Source organism: Pholis gunnellus (genome assembly GCF_910591455.1).
Source record: "Pholis gunnellus genome assembly, chromosome: 2".
NCBI lineage: Eukaryota > Metazoa > Chordata > Actinopteri > Perciformes > Pholidae > Pholis > Pholis gunnellus.
Genome location: NC_136536.1, coordinates 3,264,521 through 3,286,047, shown reverse-complemented (window position 1 = coordinate 3,286,047; position 21,527 = coordinate 3,264,521). Strand labels below are relative to the sequence as shown.

The 21,527-nt window shown below is 45.2% G+C and overlaps 1 protein-coding gene across 1 annotated transcript in view; it reads right to left on the bottom strand.

The window, feature by feature from the left end:
- LOC306707406 (metabotropic glutamate receptor 7-like) overlaps nucleotides 1–17,289 on the bottom strand; it is a gene marked incomplete at both ends in the record, with an annotated part of 61,287 nt that extends 43,998 nt beyond the window's left edge. Inside the window, one exon of the mRNA XM_079174854.1 lies at nucleotides 16,786–17,289. Within this exon, the coding sequence (XP_079030980.1) occupies nucleotides 16,786–17,289 (504 nt within the window). The remainder of the gene's footprint in view (nucleotides 1–16,785) is intronic.
- Between the last annotated feature and the right edge of the window lie 4,238 nt (nucleotides 17,290–21,527).

The following is a 21,527-nucleotide window of genomic DNA, read 5'->3' as shown; positions in this document are numbered from 1 at the left end:
TTTAAAGCTGCCGCGACGATGTTAAACTTTCACGCAGTCGCTCCCGACAGTTATTTTGTTCAGTCGCTGTATCTCTTCAAGTCATTTTGTCAAAGCATCTTTTGACTTCGGCTTCGCACAAAGCGAGGCCCTGCAGAGAACAACGCGGTTCAGCAGAGCAGCCTTGATCATGCCGGGTGCTCTCTCTCTCTCTCCAGGTGCGACAGAACCTCCACTCGTGGGTAGGAATGAAACACAGTGACTAAGTGTTATCAAATGTATTCCTTTATATCCACATGGTCTCGCATTACAGATGGCTGTATTGATTTTTTTTCCCCGGCTGCAAAGTGCACTGGACACAGCTTTTCTCTTCTTTTTTTTTATTACTGTGTTCTCTTACAGCCTGCGTGATAACCTTATTATTTTCTCAAGAGAAATATGAAGGAGAAATAACCCAATACTGTAAGATGCATGCCATTATGCCTTAGGATGGAGAACAACGAGAATATTCTTTCATGAGTAACATGCGAAGGCAAACGTCTGCGCTTCGGGAATTGTCAGTGTGCCTTTGCATCCCTGCTCTGCCTCATTGCTCGGCCTGGTCCCAGTCCGGCTCTTCCATGTTATTCAGCGAACAGAGCGGAGGCGCATGTTGTTGTTTTTTTCCCCCACCTACACCTGGAACATGCACGGTCTGACACATTCATTGTCAGCGGTGCACCTGCAACACTCTGACCTGCATCCCAATGACTCGCTTCTGTACTCACCCCCCCCCCCCCCCCCACACCCACCACCACATCTCTCTCTGTGCAGCTCTCTCCTCAGACGCCACAGAGCGTTATCACCAGGCCCCATTTCTACCCTAATAGCGCAGACAATGCTGGGTCGAGCCTCCCTCGATCTCATCTTTCCTCTCTGCCGGCTCCTCACAAAGAATTATTCAGCGGGGCCGTGTAATTACGAACTGATCACAGCAGCGGAAAAATATCACAGATATTCTATTCCTTCTGCAAGTGTGTCTGAACCCCTTTCTTGGTGCTGCTGTGCACTCGAGACACACATGTACCGGTTTAGAACAGAACAGTTAAATAGGCAGCTATTTGCACGCCAGGCATTGCCTGCAGTGCTGCCTTGAGCCTCTCCCAGGGTTGAGAATATAGTATCTCATCAGCAACACCTGCAATTCACAACACAGGTGACAAAAATTCACATGTCGCAAATCAGCCCTTTACGGATCAGAGTCGGAGAAGTTGCAAACGGTGCAGATTAACACTCCACTGCAAAAAGTCTCACACGCGTATTTGAATAGCAAGAAAGCGGATTTAATGCCTGCTATTGTGTGCTGTGCATTGTGGTAACCGCGACGCTTCTCACAGGAGGCGTACGCACAGCTGATATTCTTATGTTGCAGGAAACGGGCAGAATTAACTTCTTAAACTGCCATTCACAACAAGGTACTCAGACTTATAGAGCAGGGCTTTACAAAGCTGGCATGACAACAAAGAACATCTATAAAGAAAGGCAATAATAATAATCCAGACATGCATTCATGAGAAAGGTAGTTAAAATGAAATGGATGAACAGACGACGGAATAAATGAAAAAACAAATACAGAAGGTTTTGCCTACTTGTAGTGATGCAGCTATATTTCGAGTGTTTTATCTGAGTACACCAGAGTATGAAGCTGAGAATAAAAGCAATTTAAAAGACAACCTTGAGCGTGAAGAAGAGAAAAGAAGAGAAAAGTCTTCCAGGTAGGGCATTTCACAGTCAAATTAGAGCTTTATTGTGTAGCTGCAGAGGCAGACCTTCCTCCAAGGCTTTATAGAAATCTTTCCTCCTTTGCTGGGATTGGCGCTCTCTAACCGGCCCTCTCGCATTAACTACCTACAGCCCGAAGCATGCGATTGGTGGACGCCTTTGCTGGAAGTACACACCCACGGTCTGGGAGGCTCAGTTCAGGGCAACGAAGTCCCTCATCTCTCCCACAGTCTCTGGGTCCTCGTGGCAAAAGCACAGTCAGTTCCTCTTCTGTCAACACGGGGGGACAGTCAGAACAGCCGGAGGACTTCAGGCTGAGTGTGACTCATGAGGAAATAAAAGATCTGCTGAGAGTCAGACCACAGCTATACGTTCTCAATGTGATCCGCATGTCAATCTTGTAGCCAGTGAGCATGAAGCTAGAATCAGGAATGCAGAGTCCTTTAAATGGTTAATATTCTGCTGCATTTTTAATGACTTTGACGCCCGAGGCAAGAACATGAGAAAGTAAAAAAGTTCTGTAAATGTAGAAGCAAATATTTGGTCCAAGTTAGTTTTTTGCAAATGATTGTTTTTCTTTCAGGCACATTTTTTTGTTGTTGGTCTCTCTCGGTGCAGATTCATACGCAGCGCGTGAATGTGAAGCTGTGTGTTTGTTTTTAGCTCGGCTAGCGGCGTGGCTTTAGGGATGGTCATTTCGGTCTGTCGTCTACCGCTTTGGTCCAGACCGAAATGATTCAACAGTTATTAGAGAGGAATGTTGTTCAGACATTCATGATGCCTAAAGGATGGAGATCCCCTCTGGTGCCACCGGCTGAGCCACTTGGTTTACCTGTGAAATATCTCGAAATCTCCTCATGACTTTGGTGATCTCCTGACTTTTCCTGTAGCACTAAAATGATGTACAGAATGAATTGTAATCACTTTGCAGTCGCCCGTTTCTTCATCAAGGGCCATCACCATTTAGTTTATGACTAAATACCTGCAAAATGAATAAAACTAGCATCAGCCTCAGCTGTTCTTTGTGTTAACAAGCCAAACGTAAGATGGTGAACTTGTTAATCATCACCGTAGCGTTGTCATTGTAAGCATGTTAGCATGCTGACATTAGCAAGTAGGACAGCCACAGAGAGCCGCTAGCAGGACTGTAGTTGGTTTCTGAGGCTTTATTTGACCAACTACAGTAGCCTAATGAGGTCTAAGCTGCTCATTACTTTATTTTATTCATTGCACTTTACAGGCGCATACCTGTGGTTTTGCAAGTTTCAGCCCGTTTGATACAAATAATGAGCATTTTATATCACAGCTAATCATCTCGCGGAAAAAAGGCCGCTATGCTTTAGACATTTTAAAGCATCTCTTTTTACAATTACAGACATTCACTGCCTCCTATACATTTCTGCACAATATGAAAATACATAGGAGGACTCGTGAAACTGTATTAAAGGAACAGTGTGCAGCATTTAGTGGATCCATTGGCAGAAATGGAATAATATATTAACGAGTATATTTTCTTACGTTTTTTTTGTTGTTCTTTTACTGGAAGTAAGAATTAATTTCGTTACATTAGAACGAGCCACAGAAATCGACATACGCAGCGAGTCCTCTTCACGGAGCCGGCCGCCATCTTACTACAGTAGCCCAGAGCGGACAAACCAAACACGGACTCTAGATTCGAGTTTCAGTCACCCCGTAGTTCTCCCACACGGGAGAAGTTTCAGTTGGTTGCAGTCTGCAACATCAGCGCTAGATGGTGCAAAATCCAACACGCCGATCATCAGGTCTGCACTATTTGTTTGTCACATTACAGTTATGTGGTAACGTATAGTACAGACTCTCAAATCTAACTGCAGTACCTCCACAATGATAACGTTACATTACACAAACCCACTGGTATGGTCACTTCACTTAGATGCACCACTACTACTATATTGTTATATGTGTGCTCTTGAGCAGAAAGGTAGCCGTTGTATAATTGAAAAACCTTTAGGAAAACCTTATGAAGTCTCTGTATGTCTGCCATCTCCCCCCCCCCCCCCCCGGCTCAGGCTGATTATGATCCTGTCTGGATTTGTGACCTGGCCACTCACAGGCTCTTTGCTCTGCTCTGCGCTGCAGGTGTAGTGCATCACCGAGGGCACCTGAACAGGTAATCCTGTCAGCAACACTCCGGCTTCGCTGCACAGCCAGAACAATGGACAATTGTGCACTCAGAGAGGACAAGAAGCTTCTATTTTTTGTTTTTTTTCCCCCAGTGGCGTACTGAACAACCTGCCAACTCTGGAGGAACTGGAGACAGTATTTTAGAGCGAGAGCCATTCTGTGTAAACAGACTCATTCTCACCGAGATCATGATTCATCAGAGCAAGTGTCCGGACTAATGGACCGGGAAGATTTATGTGGAATGTGTTTTTGTGACACGCACATTTCACATAACTTCCACTCGCAGTGAGACAAAGTGTCAGAAGGCTGCACACTGACATGTATTCCAGAGCCAGAATCAGAGATGCGCAACAGACGCCAGATCAGACAATTACCCTCGGACAAGTTAACCAGCCGAAACAGGAATAAGCCCAGTCGAATACAATGGAACTGTCACACGCCGCTACTGAAGGCTTATCTTTATTTTCAACAAGAGCACTGACATGCATTTCTTTCCCTGCAGAACAAATCATAAAAGCCAAATAAAAAGGAATGTATGAAATGTGGATGAAGTATTTCATATGTGAGTTATAGTTAAGTATAGCTAAGCTGAGATTTGATGTACACATTGTGTGCTTTCAAGAAATTCTAGCCTTCAAACGATGCTTTATTGTTAAAGTTAAACCTATAAAACACAGCAGCGGTGAAGTATGATGTGAACTGCATTTAGCATTAACATTACCATTCACAGTGCGACTCTGCACACAAAATAAATGTCTGCTCGAAGCCGCTTGTGCTACAACCAACAGAGTGGGTGAATTTAAGTGGCTCCTGTTTCGTTCTTTCTTCATTTTATGTTCATTAGGGCACATTTAAAAGCATGACATCGGTGTGGATGGTTTCTCCAAATAAAAGAGGTGTGATGTGTTTTTCCAACTGTGCACAGGAAGTGGAAAATTGCATGAGCAGTGAGAGCGCATTATCGCCACCCGAAAACACACAAACACACACAAAAGTGTATTACTTAGGAGGACATTTCCTTGAAGTACATTCGTATGATTAACCGTAACCACTCCGTGCCTAACCACCACCCCTCCCCCAAACTAACCCCACCTCGAAGAGAAGCCTTAACCAAACAGTAATTCTAATGGTTAACCTCGTGTGGACCAGATGTGAGTCCCCGTAAAGTTCAATGCATGTACATACACTGTATATACACACACACACACACAAACACACACACACACACGCTTGTTTTGGTCGCTTGATTTATAGTAGTACATTAAGGGGTTATGGCATGTAGCCGCCAAAGCCACGCTGAAGGCGATGCCGTATCTGACATGCGGCTCCTAAAAAAAACAAATGTATTCGAAAGCATTTTTGGAATTGTTTTTGACGTCCGTCACTTGAGCTTCTTACAAAACAGGAACGCTTCTCCCGCATTTTTTTTTACGCTTCAAGTCGCCGCATTTAGTGACGAGTAATCTGCATAGACAGCCGATTACATCACCCAAATATCCAGCTCTGTACGCGTTATGAACGTGTTTAACCGCGTCTACGTTGAACGATCCCGGTCCGTCTGTTTCACTACAGGCAGATTCGCCTGACTTAAATCAATGTATCAACACAAGTTATTGTTGATTTCTTAATTTCTTTTTCATTTATGAAAGACTGAGTCAGTGTGGATTGCTGGCGTCTCACTTCGGTCGCGCTAAATGTATCAACTTATGAGTCAAAAGGTGCACGATCACCGTACCGGTTCGTTCTGGCCCACTTTGACCCTTTCCATGAGGGAACAATCCGAAATGGGATTGGTCAGTTTGGGCTTCAGTTAAATACTTTTTTTGTAATGACTGTAAATGTATTGAATTATACGTAAAACAACTGAAATCAACATCATAGAAAACCCAACAACACAATCCCTAAACGAAACCAGACTAATAATTCAATAAAACTAAATATTGAGGATTGATCAATATTGAAAGATATATAATAAAATAATATGTACACAATCTGCAAACTGACAATAAGCAAAATAACCAATAAACTAAGATGAATCAAAACAACAGCATTAAATTGACATGTTAAGTAAATTTGCAAGACGATAACCGTACCATGTTAATTCACTCAAAGTCCTTAAAGGATGAAAGTGTAAATAGAGTCCATTCAATTTATCCTTCCACTGTACAAATCCTTCCTTACAAATGCACGTTGTAACCAACAAATATCAATAAAAGGCACAACCAGTGTGTTCTATGAACCCAGCACTAAACAAAATCACTTCACCTAATGCTCAGAGAGGTGATGCTCACTGGTTGCCCTGTGGTGAGGGAAACCGCAGAAACATCACGCCCTCTTTCATTGTTGTAGTTTTCGGATATTCTCTCAAAAAGCCGCCATCTTGCCCAGTTCTGAGATCCCTTCCTGGAATAATGAGATAGCAGACAGTGAAGACAAGAAGTTGAAGAGGTTGAGGAAAGACCTTCTGCTCACGAGAGCCCCTCGCTGCGCTGAGCCTGGATGTAACTCAGGTTCTATACTGGGTAAGTATTTGCGTGGCCCGCCGACCCTCTACGCCGCAAAGGGAATGAAAGCATGTCAACAACAGCGACTGTGTCTGGTGTTGCAGCGGTGCCGGAAAAAAAGGCAATATCCGACGCTAAATTATGAATCAAAGCTTTTTGCCGGAGGCATGTGTGGCGGGGCTCCGTTTAACCCCTCGCATCATGCATACATGTGGCTTGATGTGACTTCTCTGGAGACTCGTCCTGACCGTAACCACTACATGCCAACCCCCGAACCATCACCTCAACCTAAACACAACCCCAAGATGTAGCGGTTCACCCTGTGAGGTCCCAACAATGTGAATATTTTAACGTATTTTTGTTACGACTTAATACAAATATACACACGTGGGTATTCTTTCAGGATTATAGAATAAAACAAAACGTATTTATCCCTCCGCAGCATCTTATACGTCTTAGAATTGTGTTCCCTGGCAGGAGGATGATGTTCAACCGGCCGACGCGACACACAGATGGTTTCGCTTCCCAAAGGCCTGAGTACATTTACTGGCAAATATCCCTTTTGTTTGCCCTTCGACCTCCAGGTAGAGTGCCTGACAGCTCTATGCATAATGTGCTGATAAATTACACGCTATTGATCCTCTTAGCCTCGTCGAGGGACCACATGCGATTGCTCAAACACCGATAAGGCAGTTAAAAAACACTATATCCTGTCAGCGGTAGCTCCCGACCGCTCGTCAATTGTAGTTTAAGCAACCCATTCCGAGGAGAAAGAGCTTCTCTAAATTGCAAAATGTCAGCGGTGATTGAGGTCTTTTCCCCCAAATCAATGTCACACGCAGGCGTTTCAGAGAGCACTTGAAATCCCACAGGATTTGCATCTGAAAACAGTTACCCTGTCGACTAATTTTCTCGTGTGTGCTGCGGCACAGTACACCTTTTTAAGCTCAAAAGAGCAGAGCCGCATGGATTTGTTCAAACAGAACTAACACACCGCTGCACAGCCGGAGAACAAAAAAAAAAGAAAAAAGAAAAGACATAATCTCGAGGGAAATACAGACAAAATGAAATTGGAGCTAATGAAACACCAAAGTTCCATTTTCACATTCAAAATCAACCGGTATTTTAGCATAACTACCCGAAGGCCCGTGCTGCACTCTAATAATTTAGCCTCCCTTTAAGGGTCCACACAGTGCTGGCTGATATAACGGTTATATATTCCTGTGTGTTGTTAGCTGATGGCCCCTCCGGCCCTGCTGTAATAACACCACTGAAGGACAAGAAATGAATCCCGATGACAGGTTGTTGTGTATACTGTGAGAGCACACCGGACCCCGACATCCCTGAGATTCAACCGTGTACACACACACACACACACACACACACACACACACACACACAAATATGTAGCGAAACACACACACACACACACACACATATATAAACATATGTTAACTTTACCATATTTTGAATGGATCGCTTCATTTACATCTAGCAGTATCCAGCTGTGACAGGTTTGACCTAATTTTGCCAGTTTAAAAAAAACCTACTTACTGTATTTCAGTATTCAACACCTTCAATTATTGCTACTTAATAACTCAACGTCACCACACTGAAGAGGGACATATTGTAACTTAGTTACCAGTTGCTTGACTGATAAAGACTTTAGACACAAAACACAGTCAGCTTACAGAATGTGATTTATTTTGTCGTAGCATAATATGATGAAGTCAATATTAGCTTGACTAGCTAAAATAGTGTGACACACAATATGTCAGTAATATAAATCTCATAGACCAGTATATGACCAGTTCCTCTGCAGTAATATATGCATGAATACTTTTGTTAATTTCAGTACAATTTGCTGTAATTCTCTTCTTTTACTGGTGTGAGATTTTGAATGCAGTAATTTGATTTGTGATGGATTTGTTGCTGCTTTTGATTTAGGTAAAGGATATCAATAATTATTCAATCAATTCCTTCTTTAAAACAATAAACAACAAAGAAGGACCAACGTTGTAAACCGGGGCACATGAATGTAAAACGACTGTATCTGCGCGACTCGACACCACCAGAGGTGAGAAATAATACTGAGAAACAATATATATATATATATAAACACTGCAGATGAAGGACCATTGTGTTTTCTCCTCCCTCTCTTGCAGCTCAAGTTTGCGTGCGGCGTCTCCCTGCCTACTTCTCGCTGCTCTTCAGTGGCATGCCCGTCTACATTAGAGCCCTCGCATGGGCATGCAGTCCCAACAAAGCCTCGTGCCGGCAGCCTCCCGGGACAGCGAGGCAGCCATGTGAGCGGTGCACCTCCTGCCCCTTTCAAGTTGGCAGCACGTTGCACAAAGTTTATTGTGTTTCAAGAGCATTGTTGCAGTAGTCCTCGCATGTGGCTGCTACCCTCAACTGTGTGATTGAGATACTGAAAGTATGCAGAGCTTAAATATGAAGCTGCTGTTCATAATCTATGCTAGTGGCAATGTAAAGCACATATTCACAGTTTTAAATCTGCATCCCAGTTGATTTATCTCGTTATATGCCAAATATGCATATGTCAATAAAATCTGTATCAGAGTGTTTTTACGTCAAAATTCCCATCGAATCCTCGTCTTCCTCGTCCGTACAACGGTATTAAATGTTTGAGGCATAGAAATAGACTCGGAGTAGAATGGACATTGATCAGTTTTCTGTGGTCATTTGACAAAAGACAATGAGTTGTTGTTCTGGTTCTTTACACTTCGTAACATTTCTACTCGTTCTAGTCGTCCCTGCAAAACCTCACCTCGGTGCAAACAAAAATGGCCGCCATTTTGCCATCATTGGGTCAAACATTTTTTTCTTTGTCAAAGACTTTGCATTATTACTTAATACCTGCAAGACTAAAGACATTCCCATCAGTCTCAGCTATACTTTGTGTTTAGCACTAATTAGCACGTATTAGCATGCTAACACACTAAACTAAGATGGCAAGTATTGACATTATACCTTGTAAACATGTTAACATGGCCACTGTCAGTGCGTTAGCATGCTGATGTTAGCATATTGATGTTAGCATGTAGCTCAAAGTATCTCAGTGCCAAAGTACAGCCTCACAGAGCTGCTGGCACGACTGTAGACTCTTTGTCTCGTTACCTTCCGTTTAATTCTTCTTTTCTTAAAATGCAACATGTCTCATATAAAGCGAGGGGGTTCTCCCCGACAAGTAGATCCCCGGGATTAGCCTGCAATACAATTTCTAAAGGTGCAATGCGATTTCAGAGCCGGGGCGGGGAAAGTGTTTAGAATAATGAGATAAAACGGAGAACAAAGCACAGATCCCAAGTCTAAGAAGAACCACAACAAAAAAAAAAATCCTCCTTTTGAAGAGGAAGACACTCACGCAGGCAGCACTCACAGGAGGCCTTTTAACAAATTCACTTAGCTCACTTAGCAGGATTTGAGGATCTGTGAGGAGAGGAAAACAGATCATATTTAAAAAGGCAAATTTCTTCTTGATCTTTTCAGACACTTTTGTGCTCGTAGGAGGTTTTCTACCATGCAAACAGCCGTGAACGGTATTTAGAAGTCTGCTTCGGCTGAGTGACTTTGTAGCTCAGGTTCTGCCCAGAACGTTGCATGGATCACAGATCAGTGCGTTGTAACAACTTCAAAAAACAACAATTAGCCCTCTGATAATGCCTTTCAGCCCACACCGGATTATTTTTCCGCTAAAGCAACGGGGACACATTTTTCCTTCTTTTTTTTTTTTTTGGAAGAGGATCCTGAGTGAGAGGCCGACCGGCAGCCAGCAGAGACCTCCTCATACTTCTCCACTCATCCCCGTAAGAGGATCGGACGTAATGGGGTTTACGTCTTCTCTGGCTCCCTCTGCTCGCCAGATAAAGTGCAAAAAAAACTTCCAATGAAGTCTAAGAGCGCTATTCTTGTCGCATTTTACAGTCATACAGACAATAAGTTTTGAAGGAACGCTGGTGTGACCTCAATGTGAGCAGAGCTAAGCTTTTAAGCAGGTGCCTTCCCCTCCTCCTCCCCACCTCCTCCTCCCATGCAGTGGGAGAACATGGGGGTAATAATGTGACTGGTAGAGTCAAGCTGCTGCAATAGTCAAGCCGACCCCGATACCATGGCACCTCATTAAAGACACTGAAACAACACCAGCTATGAGAGAAAGCAGAACCATGAACTAGAATACGTCTGAAAACGAATGAAGAATGGCACAAGAACGTACCAGCTGTGTTTTCATTGAAAAACATTTATTCATATAGCACGCCATTATGTCGCTGAATAATAAAGTGCACCATCCCCCCCAAAGGCCTGTGGGAATAGCCGAGACCTTAATATCAGGCGTGCATGGTTTCTCATATTCTCCCCGTGGCAGGGTGCTGACCCAATGACCTCACGTCAACCGCAATGACAACTTGTTTGACAGAGATATTTTATTCATTCTATTAATATTGCATCAGTTGCTCACACTGCGTCGTGTTTGTGTGCGTGTGTGTGAATATACACCTGCTTCACTGAACACGAGAGCAACGGCACTCCCTCACAACGCCACAAAGAGGGCCAAAAGGTTGGGAATTTGAAAAAATATGGCTCTCAGAGCAACATTTCTCTGTGTGGTTATCAGTTTTTAATTATCGCCTTAGCGGGTCGGAATTTTCCTGGAGTACAGTTCATGCTCTGAAAACAATTAACAGTCACCGACTCTCCCCTTTTGCAAACTCAAACACAAAAATAACGGCTGTTTTTCTTTCTTTCTGTATTTAATCCAAATCCAACATCAAATCCACGCATGTTCTCGCTTCACCCCGGCGCTCAGACTCAGAGCTCTGCTGCCAATTCTGTCCGAGCGCATCACTTCACTTCACGCATTCGTCTGCATCCCAGTTTTTGTTTTCGCACACCAAAATTCGCTTCCGTCATTTCGGGCAAGACGCATTTCCTCCTCGTCACGATATCGATCTCGCATCAGTTCAACCTGATTGACCTCTGACCCGCGAGATAGCGAGACTCACCGGCAGGCAGCCAATTTGAGAGAGCAGGTGGGATTGACCGCTCCTTAAGTACATATTGATTGTTTGCATCCTTGTTTCTATTACCTACATACTTAAAGAACACAAGCAACAGAAGGTTTAATGTCCATTAGTGCGAGGACAGAGATAGTGGGAAAAAAGAAAAACAAGAGTATAAAATAATCAATGACAACGTGTATTTCTCAACTTGCAGAATGCTGTTCTTAGCCCGTTAGCCACGCTATCCCGCACAGCGTATGCTCGGTAACCCTGCCCATATAATTTCCCCGTCACACCTGCTTTCTGCCACAGCGTGCGAGTAAATTTCACCTCGCCAATTCTGGTCTGATCCGGCCATAAGTCAGCGTCTGATTAAATGTCTGGAAGGGAAAAGCAGCAGGGCTCTCAGTCCCAAGGACCACAAGAGAGAATCACTGGACTACAGAGAATGTTTGCAGTATATCAAGAGGAATAATAAAAGTCCATTGTGTTCATTCAAAGTTCCTTAATACTCTCTACTTCCACTGCTATAATTTGTTTAGTTTACTTACTTTTAATATAGTAGACACAACATTAACCCTTTACCCTCCCCCACTACAAAACATTTAGATAATAGCACCTCACCCCCCCAATGAAGACCACAGCACCTACGCTATAAGCCCTATTGGCACAAGTCAAGTGTTACCTGGGGACCTCTAGTCATTTGTAATAATTGACCCTTCGCGAGGCCCCGCCCCCTCTGCTACTGCGTCAAGCTGTCAGAGCTACGTTACCATGGAGCCCACACTGTCACTAACTGCACTGCCTGGAGAAATCTTATGTCAGAGAGAAGCAGACAGAAGGGTGTACAATATGTGTGTTGAAGGATGAATCCAGGGTGTCAAACTGAACAGGTTGAAAAGATAAAGATAGAAGCATGAAGCCGACTTCCATCAACCGCAAATGCGATATCGATCAACTGAGATCAATCTACAGAAACAGCACAGATGTGTTGACTGATGACTCATCAATCATTTATAAAAGGTCTGTCTTTTGAAGGTAAATGTGTTTTGAAAAAGCAGGTTTTCTTTTCGGCGAGTTTCGTATTTAATATTTTGTTTTTTTGCATGGAAACAGAAAACACCCGCTGTGTGCCGTCTTGTTACCAGTCCTCCTTTTGTTCTACAAGGACGTGGCAATGTTGTGAAGCCCTCCCTCGGGGCCTCAGGTGCTGTACTTTTAATGCAATGCTGACGTGATATTCACAGAGATACGCTGCAATTGTTCCTCATAAACTCAATAATTGGCCTTTTCGTCCTCAAAGCGGGTATTTTTTCGGCGCCGTGTCTCGGATTGTTGTTACCCGGCTACTGAAGCTATTCTCCCATTTGTGTATTGGGACGAAATTAAGCTTAAATCAAAACCCCTCAAGACTCATTTGAGTAATTCCCATGTTCTATGGTGAATATTTCACAACTCTGACGGTGGAGGTTTGACGGTTTAATAACACCGTTCGGATTCTGCAAATTTTCTCTTACCAGATAAATCCCACTGAGCCGCTCTCAGCCATCTTTCTCTGTTCTTGTAAATATTTTTGATCAACTTTTAGCATCCCTGACTTCTCCATTAGCTACATACCGCAGTCCCATTTTTCATTGGACCAGAAAAAAAGGTTCGATCTAACTAACTGCTCACGCGCAATAACAAAATCTTAAACATTAAGTTGCAAAACATAACAAGAAACATGATGTTCAGTGTTTTTAATCACGTGTTAACTAAAAGGCTGAACCTTAATTTGGATAGAAGTGTTCAAGTTTGGCGAGAAAGTGGAATTACAGTCTTAGCATTCCACGTTTCACACACTTGTTATAAAGTTATATTGTACTGAGCCGGATCTTGTGTGAAACACTCTGAATGAAAGCCAATTAGCAAATGATGGAGAGAAGAGCCAAAATCACTGGTGTGGTTCATTAAACATCCATGAGACAGTTGTGTTTTCACTCCTGGTAATGGTAATGGAGCTCTTAGTGTGCATATATATGTAAATGTCTGTGTGTGTGTGCATCTAATCATATGGTGCATACTTGACATCCCATCAACGTCTCCTGTGACGGGGCTGAAAACAGTGCTGGAGATGTGATTAATTGACCTGCGCTACCGCACGCATCGATGTACAAATGGCAACGGTAACGGAATTAACCTCTGCCATTTTGTGTCACTTTGAGAGCTCGTTACGCAACACACACACACACACACACACACACACACACACACACACACACACACACACACACACACACACACACACACACACACACACATTCCTTTGGTGTCTATCTTTACCACAGTCGGCTGAATAGATCACACTGCAAGGCTTCAATCTCCTTCAAATCAATCACGGTGATGATTCTGTGCGAAAAAAAAAAAGAAAGAGGAGAGATAAAAAGGCGAGCGAAGCCTGTCAGGGCTGTGAGAGCAGAGCATGTCAATGCCTCACTTAAGACAGCTAGTCTGAAGGGGGGGGGGGGGGGACAAGACGGAGTTCACCTGCATTCAATACAAAGTTTTTCTCCTCGGCCTTTGAGAGAAGAGATGCGGCAGAGGATGGCGAGGCCGCACTCCCCGATGCAAACGTCATCTGGATAAAAATCTATTGCATGATTCATCCCGAGAGGCCGGGGGACTCGCGAACGGACAAAGTTGTCCGGTCATTCCGACTGCAGTGAGAATGACCGGGCGCTCCTGAGCCAGACAGCGAGGATTCGATGATTCTTCAACAACAACAAAAAAAAAACACAACATCACAACTCCTGGTAACATTTCAAAAGTCTGGCTGATTGATTCTTGTTTTTGGTACCCCACCCCCTCCTCCTGTGGCATTGTTGCTTCTCATTTCCAACACAGCACGAAAGGCGATGGAATAAAAACATCTTAGCAGCAAATCGGCCTCACCATGGCAACAGTATTGATCAACCCCCTCCTGGGTCCTTCAGAAAGAAGAAATCCATCCCTCATGTCAATTTCCCAGCATTAACAGTTCAGCGGCTCCTCGTGTCCTGAACAGACAGCCGTGATATTTACATCTACGATCACTATTTAGCTGCTCTGATGAGTCATTTATCACAGAGGTGAGTCACACAAAGACCCGAGGATACTCGCTGAGAACAAAGGAGGGCTCGGGGACAGGTCATCGACCGAAAACTATGTGTTTTTTTAAGTTGTTTTTACTTCAAAGTCCATTAGATTGCTTAGGTATGGGCCACATCCCATAATTAAATGTAATTAAAATCGACAGCAAATTGAGCGCTTTCTCCCGGAGCGCTCGTTTTGATTTGAGAAAAACAATCTGCTTCGCTTCATTTGTCATAACTGAACAGGTGTTGTATCGAGCGTTCTGACGCTTTCTGCACGGAACCGTTTGATACTTGATGGACTGCGGCTGCAGACAATCTCGGGAAACGTGTAATGGCTGCCACGCGCTCATCAAACGCTGTGAAAACTAATGAGGGCGGATGGGCTGGGAGCTCCCATTTCTGTTAAGTATTGATTATACGGCATCGTTTAATTCATCACTGTTTAGTATCGCCGCTTTCATCGCCACCGCTGGTACCACAGAAGAAGAGAAAAAGAAGAAATAAAGTGCGCTGCGGGGCAAAAACAGGTTCAGGCCAAATTCATCGTGTGATGGATTTGACCGAGGTGTTTAAATCCACCTTTCTGGCAACACTTTAGGGAAATGAGAAGAAATACAGAGCGTCACAACTGCTGTTCAAACACGGCACACAGGGCTCCAGCTACACTCCCACAGGCTGGTGTGAGGAGGAGAGGGAATAAGGAAATCATCTCTCTTTCTCTCCCCCTTAAAAACCCTGTGAATTCCCCAAATGCAGACATAATATTATGAAGCTCGCATGAAACAAGAAAGAAAAAAGAAAGTCTTACAACCCCTCGAACTCTGCAACAAATCAGTGCATTGAGAATGCTTCTAAGTATCACTGGAGGGTTTTAACCAACTTGAATGATGAAAAATTAATATATTAACTCAGCCTACATAGAGTGAATAATAATCAAAGCCAGGATGAAGGCTGCGGTTTGGAACCATCAGTCTAAATGTCTAAATGTCCAGCCAATGGAGCCAGAAAAAAAAACCCCAAGAGCATGACCACTGTAAAAAAAAAACAAGAGTGTTGCATTGGTAAGTGTGTGTGAAACGAAAAAAAAAGAAAAAAAAAGGAAGAGGGGGCCTAAAAGCATGTTAAGTGCTTTGATGGTCTTACAGTTAGACAGCTACTTACAGCCAGGCCCCACGGTTTGTGTCTAATTGAACCGAAACAAAACACAAGAAGACTGAGACCGACACTCTGCAACCACAGATCATTAGCGTCAACACTGCAGCTCCGACGAGGCCTCGGCCCGCTTGTCCCCGCGCCAGACAAAACTGCACAGAAGTCTGCACATTTGCATCAACATGGCATTTCAAGTAATTAGATATTTTGCTATGTAGATGCGTTTTTAATAATTAATCTGCTGTATTGGTGCCCTGCTGCGTTCCCCCCCCCCCCCCATCGTTTCCACTGCAGCACCAGCAGCGGGGCGAAAACACAGAAGAGTCTGGAATAGAGATGTTCTGCCATAAAACCCAAAGCTAACCCATTGTGAAATGAGTGCTGCAGATCCTTTTGGTTTACTCGCAGCCAGCGAGCTCAATTAGGGCGCAAAGTGTTTGAAACAAACTCATTTCAAAGAAAGAAGGGGGGGACTTGCTTTTATCAACCCCTTGTTGATAAAAGCAAGTCAACTCCTCCATAAATCAGAGGCTTTCAGCTTCACAACGATTCATAAAACAGAACCATGCCTGCAGTCTCTCCGCGCGACGGGCTCATGTAATCATGTGCGATCGCATGAAGCAGGCCTGTTAAATCCTCAAGCGGGGGGTTGTTGAGTTTGGGGTGTGATTGTGTCAGGCTGTCAGTGCCCACTCATCCAGACTCCGGAGTGGGACTGGAACAGACGGGAGCTGTTCTTTCAGCACCACCGGGGACAAGCAACAGCACACTCAGCTGTCTCATCCACACAGTGTGTAGTGGGTGGGTGTGTGTTGGGGGGGGGGGGGACCACCCAAATTCACTTCACTTCATTCTGGTATTTGAAGATGGAGTCTAGATGGATATTAGTCATAACAGGCGTCAAATTGAGAAATATAATGAAAAGAGAGGCAGAAAAGGCACAAATGATATGTGTTTTGTTATTAACAGTTGATTTGTCTCTGTGACATAATGCTTTTTTTAAGAGTTACTACTTATTGCATCCCTGTTCTCTACTTCCTGTTACTGGGCGCACACACTGTTAAAAAAATCGCACACGCTCAGGAGACTTGCCTGAAAGAGGCGTAGGATGTTGGCAACCATAATCGACACCGAGCTCGCCGAGGCTCCGACGACTCCCACCACTTTTTCCGGCTTGACGAACACCGGCGCCTCCCCGTTCGTGCATCTCACGTCGGAGGTGTCCTTCGTGATCAGGGCCTGGACGAAAGTTAAGGACTGCTCCAGCGCGTAGGTATCCCTCGTGCAAGTGTCCAGCACCCGCGCGCCCAACGTGATGTTGGGCAGGAGTTGCTCGTCCAGGTTGATCTGGTCCAGCGCGTACATCATGGCCTCGAGCCGCTGGATGCCGTTCTCCTTCTTGAGGTCGCCGCACGGCACTCCGTCGGCCCCTCTGGAGTGCACCGGGAAGAGCCCGCCGAGGGTCAGGTGGCCCTCGGTCCGTATCGAGTGGGGCGCGTAAGTCTCCTGAGCCAGCGCCAAATCCACCGCGGTCCTCACGAGCCACAACGCTCTCCACAAGGCGCTCAGCTTTACGCGCGAACCGGGACGAGCCATGATCAACTTTTTTTTTTTGTGGAGTGGGGGTGGGTGGTGGAAAAGATTGGGAGTCTGAGAATCCGCAGGAAGATATATAGAAAAACCAGAGAGGGCGAGGAAGTTTTTTTGTTTTAGTTTAAAACGAGCCCATAGTCGTCAGTGCGGAGGAGATTCAACAAGCGGGGCTGGAGAACCGAGACGCAGTGGAGGGCTCAGACGAACTGCGCCCATCGTGAGCGGCGCAGCTTGTTGAATAGCGAGGGCTCCTCACGGTAATCCGGATACGAGAGGCTATACATCCATCAGTCAGAAAATATCACTATTAAAAGAAGATAGAAGACGAGCTGGCCCTGATTTAGTCCATTTATAGTGAATCCAAAGAAACACAGTGAAGCCGCTGCTGAAGGATCTCCACAAGATTAAAAAAAGCGACAACGCAACCAAATAACACGCAGAGAACTAAGACCGATTCTCTCTCAGTAATACTCAGATGTTAGGGCCGGCAGAAGTGGGTGACATTCTTCCTCGTCTCCGACGAACTCCACGGGAGCGCAGAGGGGAGGGGGGGGGGCGGCTCGGTCCGCTGTGGTGTCTGTCTCCCAAAGGGTGCATATCATCATCTCCACATCTCCCAATACAAATACAAAAAGAAAGATAACGAGCAGTATGCGCTCAAGAAAAAAGAAATAAAAAACACCCCCACACACACACACGGCTAATTAAAGCCGCGTCTCTCTCTCTGCGTCCGCAACCGCTCGCATTTTTATACAAAATGAATGAGTCACAGCGAGGGATCCACTGTGCGCGCACAGTTTTCAGCCCCCTTTTCCTTACGAGACGTCACTCGGCTGGCGAGGGAGGGGAAAAAAAGAAAAAAGAGTAGCATCACTTCGTGGCAAAGGTTTTCAGGAAGTTGTGATCTGACCAGAAGGTAAACAAAGCGAACAGATGCACTTATAGTTCTGCATGGAATAAAACGACTGTCCCTCTGAGTGCGCAATCATAATCTCTCTCTATCTATCTCTCTCTCTCTCCCTCCCCTCCCTCCTTTATCACCATCAAACACACACACACACGCGCGCGCGCGCAAAAGTGAGTATTTTCCAGACAATGAGGCAGAGATCTGTGGGATAAAAAACAGGTATGAAGAGCTTCACGCGCCGGCTAATGAACTGCCCTTTTTACCAGAAATAGTTTTGGATTCATTACCGGTGCACCTTTAATTAAAACGGAGGGAGGAGGTAACGTACCCGTTGGGAAGGGTCCAGGCTGGTCTCCCAGGCAACCCTTCTTCAGCAGACACTCCTGATTCACCCTGTGCACGCACACACACACACACTCACGCGCGCCTTATGCTGGCTGGCACGCACGCACGCACGCACGCACGCACACAGACATGGTGAGAATTAACCGCACCTTTTTAGGAGCGAGGAAACCCTCACATCTTCCTTATACCAAAACACTGCCATCACCAAACTGTGTAATTGCACAGATTGTGTTTTTTCTTACAAACAAGCAGATTATGATCATTTGCTTGCAGTGGGCGTGTCTATAGCCAGGACTCACTTGGCAATTTGTGGTATTAATTACAAAAATAAAGGGGTGTAAGGGGTGTAATTTAAATCTGGTATTAAAAAAATGTTTTTGCTAATGACTGCTTTATTCACTCAGCCAGCTACTCAGATACATAATTCATGCGTAAGCCGTCGTTTTCAAGTAACCCAGAAACTGACCTCTTCTAAAACCAGCCACCGCCACACATCCGACAACAGCCTCCCTGTTGGGAAAAATCACAGGAGCACCCTGGGAAAACAGTCAAGCTATGGATTATGTGAGTCAGTTAAATTGCTTGATCGTGGAGCAATAAACAGCCTCTGAGAGTTGCTTTATCGTGAAAATGATTATGAGGCGGAGAAATCCCATTTTATGAACATGCTCGTTCCATTCGTTTCTGTTCAATTAAAAGATTAGAAAAGGCGATGTGGCTCTAATTGAAACATGTCCTATTGACATTACAGGCTTGGACGGACACATTTCTAATTAATTAAACTGAATAGAGTATTAATTCCAGCCTAATCCCGCCATGTAGTGTATTTATTTCCATTAGCCACGACGATTTTCGCGGGAACTCCAGGGCTCGTCGACGTGGGTGCACAAACCGCACGTCAAGGCGAAAAATTGATGAGCTGCAGCAAAAAAAAAAGAAAGATGTATTTTAGGACGTGTGTGTGGGAACTGCTGGGAAGAGACCGCCGAGGAGAGAAATGAAGAATGTGAGACGGGGAGGGAGGCAGATGGCCTCCTCCACTGTGAACACGCAGAGACAGGCGGGCCTGGAAGAAAATGCAGCAACAGCCGCGACCAAAAAATGACAACCTGAGAGACTGGCGTCGCCGCAGCGCAACACTGATTCCACCGCTCGGACTTCTGGAGCCTGACTCCCACTTACGCTGTCAGCGGAAAGGTTACTTTTGAAAAATTGGGCCCTCATCGTGATTTAATTCACTGACTGACCCCCAGGAAGAACGGGTCTTTTCTCCCCCCCTGGGAGGGAGGCTGTTAGATTTAGACTGAGATTACACTTTGTGTGGAAGGAGAAAGAGAGAAGATCCAAACCAGACACACAGACACACCCTCAGGATAAATTCCATTTTACTTCCATCATGGGAGGAAGTGGGAAGCAACAGGCAAGGAGGAATGTGAACGTCTAATCTGGAGGTTTTGTTCAGTGTGTAGCTGACCAAACAAACAGCCATGGTGGGGTGGGGGGGGGGGGGTTGTAGCCCACTAGATGAATAACAAGCTCCTATGAGAGACACCGGAGCTTTTGTTTAAGGCATTCAATAACACGTCTGCCTTGATGCAGTCTACTTCAAGTCAATTACAGCGCCGGCACTGTGTGCTCTCCTCAAAGACCGAAGAATCAGGGAACAATAAAATAAAATCAACCTCCAGGACAAGAGGCAACGCGGCTTCCCTTTTTTCGGGCCGACACTGTGCACAATGGGGTCCGTCCGTCAAGCTAATTAACCCTGGAAACCTGCTTAATTCCCAGACTGGGAGGGAAAGGGGGGCCCCGTCTTATCCACGGCAACGAAAACCTCCAGAGCGGAGGGAGATAATTGCATGTCGGGGTAATTTGTTCGAAAGCAAGCAGGCCACCGAGCCCCGTTTGGAGTCATGCATATTCTGCGAGGGGTCGACGTGTTAATGTTGGATCAATGTAGGGTCAATGTTAGATTAGCAACACGAAGGTCACTGGGCTGCCAATCCCCCCCCCACCCCCCATGTCTCATTTTGCACCATCTGCTTTGGAATAATAAAATCTTTGCCATCTACACTGTTCTTCATCACTGTTGAGCTGAATCCTCAAGGAGGGGGGGGGGGGAGGAAAACATATTGTGATTCTACTGGCGTGAAGACGAATTCTTACCTCTTCTGGCTGTTTATGCCAAAGACAAAGCAGGTGCTCTGCCGCTATAGGACGACAGGCTCGCCACGCTCTCAATTATGATTGTAATCCATCTGTCATACCGGCTCTCTTCTAATTACATCTCTGTAAAGTTGCTGCTGTGAGCTCAGGACCCGTTCACACTCTGAAATGTGAAAGATAGACAGATAAGGCACAAGTGGCCACCGGAATACATAACTGCTGGGGGGGGGGGGTTCTTCCTCCACTTTGAAACTCGTGTTACATGACAAGCTGTCCGCTCAGACGGTTACATGCAGAGATGCTGTTTTAGAGTAAAAATCACCCCGCGAATGTTTCAAGTACCCTGTTTGGGAGCCCGTCTGGATAATGATCAGAGGTCTTATAAATGTCATTAATGGACCCTTAGGTGCTGACCTCCCCATCCACGCAGTCCAGGAACCTTCCAGAAGCCCTATTAGTGGGTGACTGGGCCGTGGTTTTGATAGGTAACCTCACGGTCCGCTGGACTTTATGCGATAAGTGGGTGCAGCTGTGTGTTAGTTAGCCGGGAGGAGATCAGCCGCAGATTTTATTACGACGGCGAATGCCTCTCGCCTCGCGTCTGTTAATTAGCCGACCTTTCGAGCAGCTATGGAACCTGTGTGAATGCTTTTAGCGCGAGTGTCTACGTGGTGCATTGTGATGGAGGTTTCATCCAGTCTTTGTGAATGGCTCATAACAACCCCTCCCCATGTGTGTGGGTGTGTGTGAGCGTGTGTGTGTGTGTGTGTGTGGGGGGGGGTGATGTGACATGCCTGCTTGACGATAGACAGATCACCAGAGT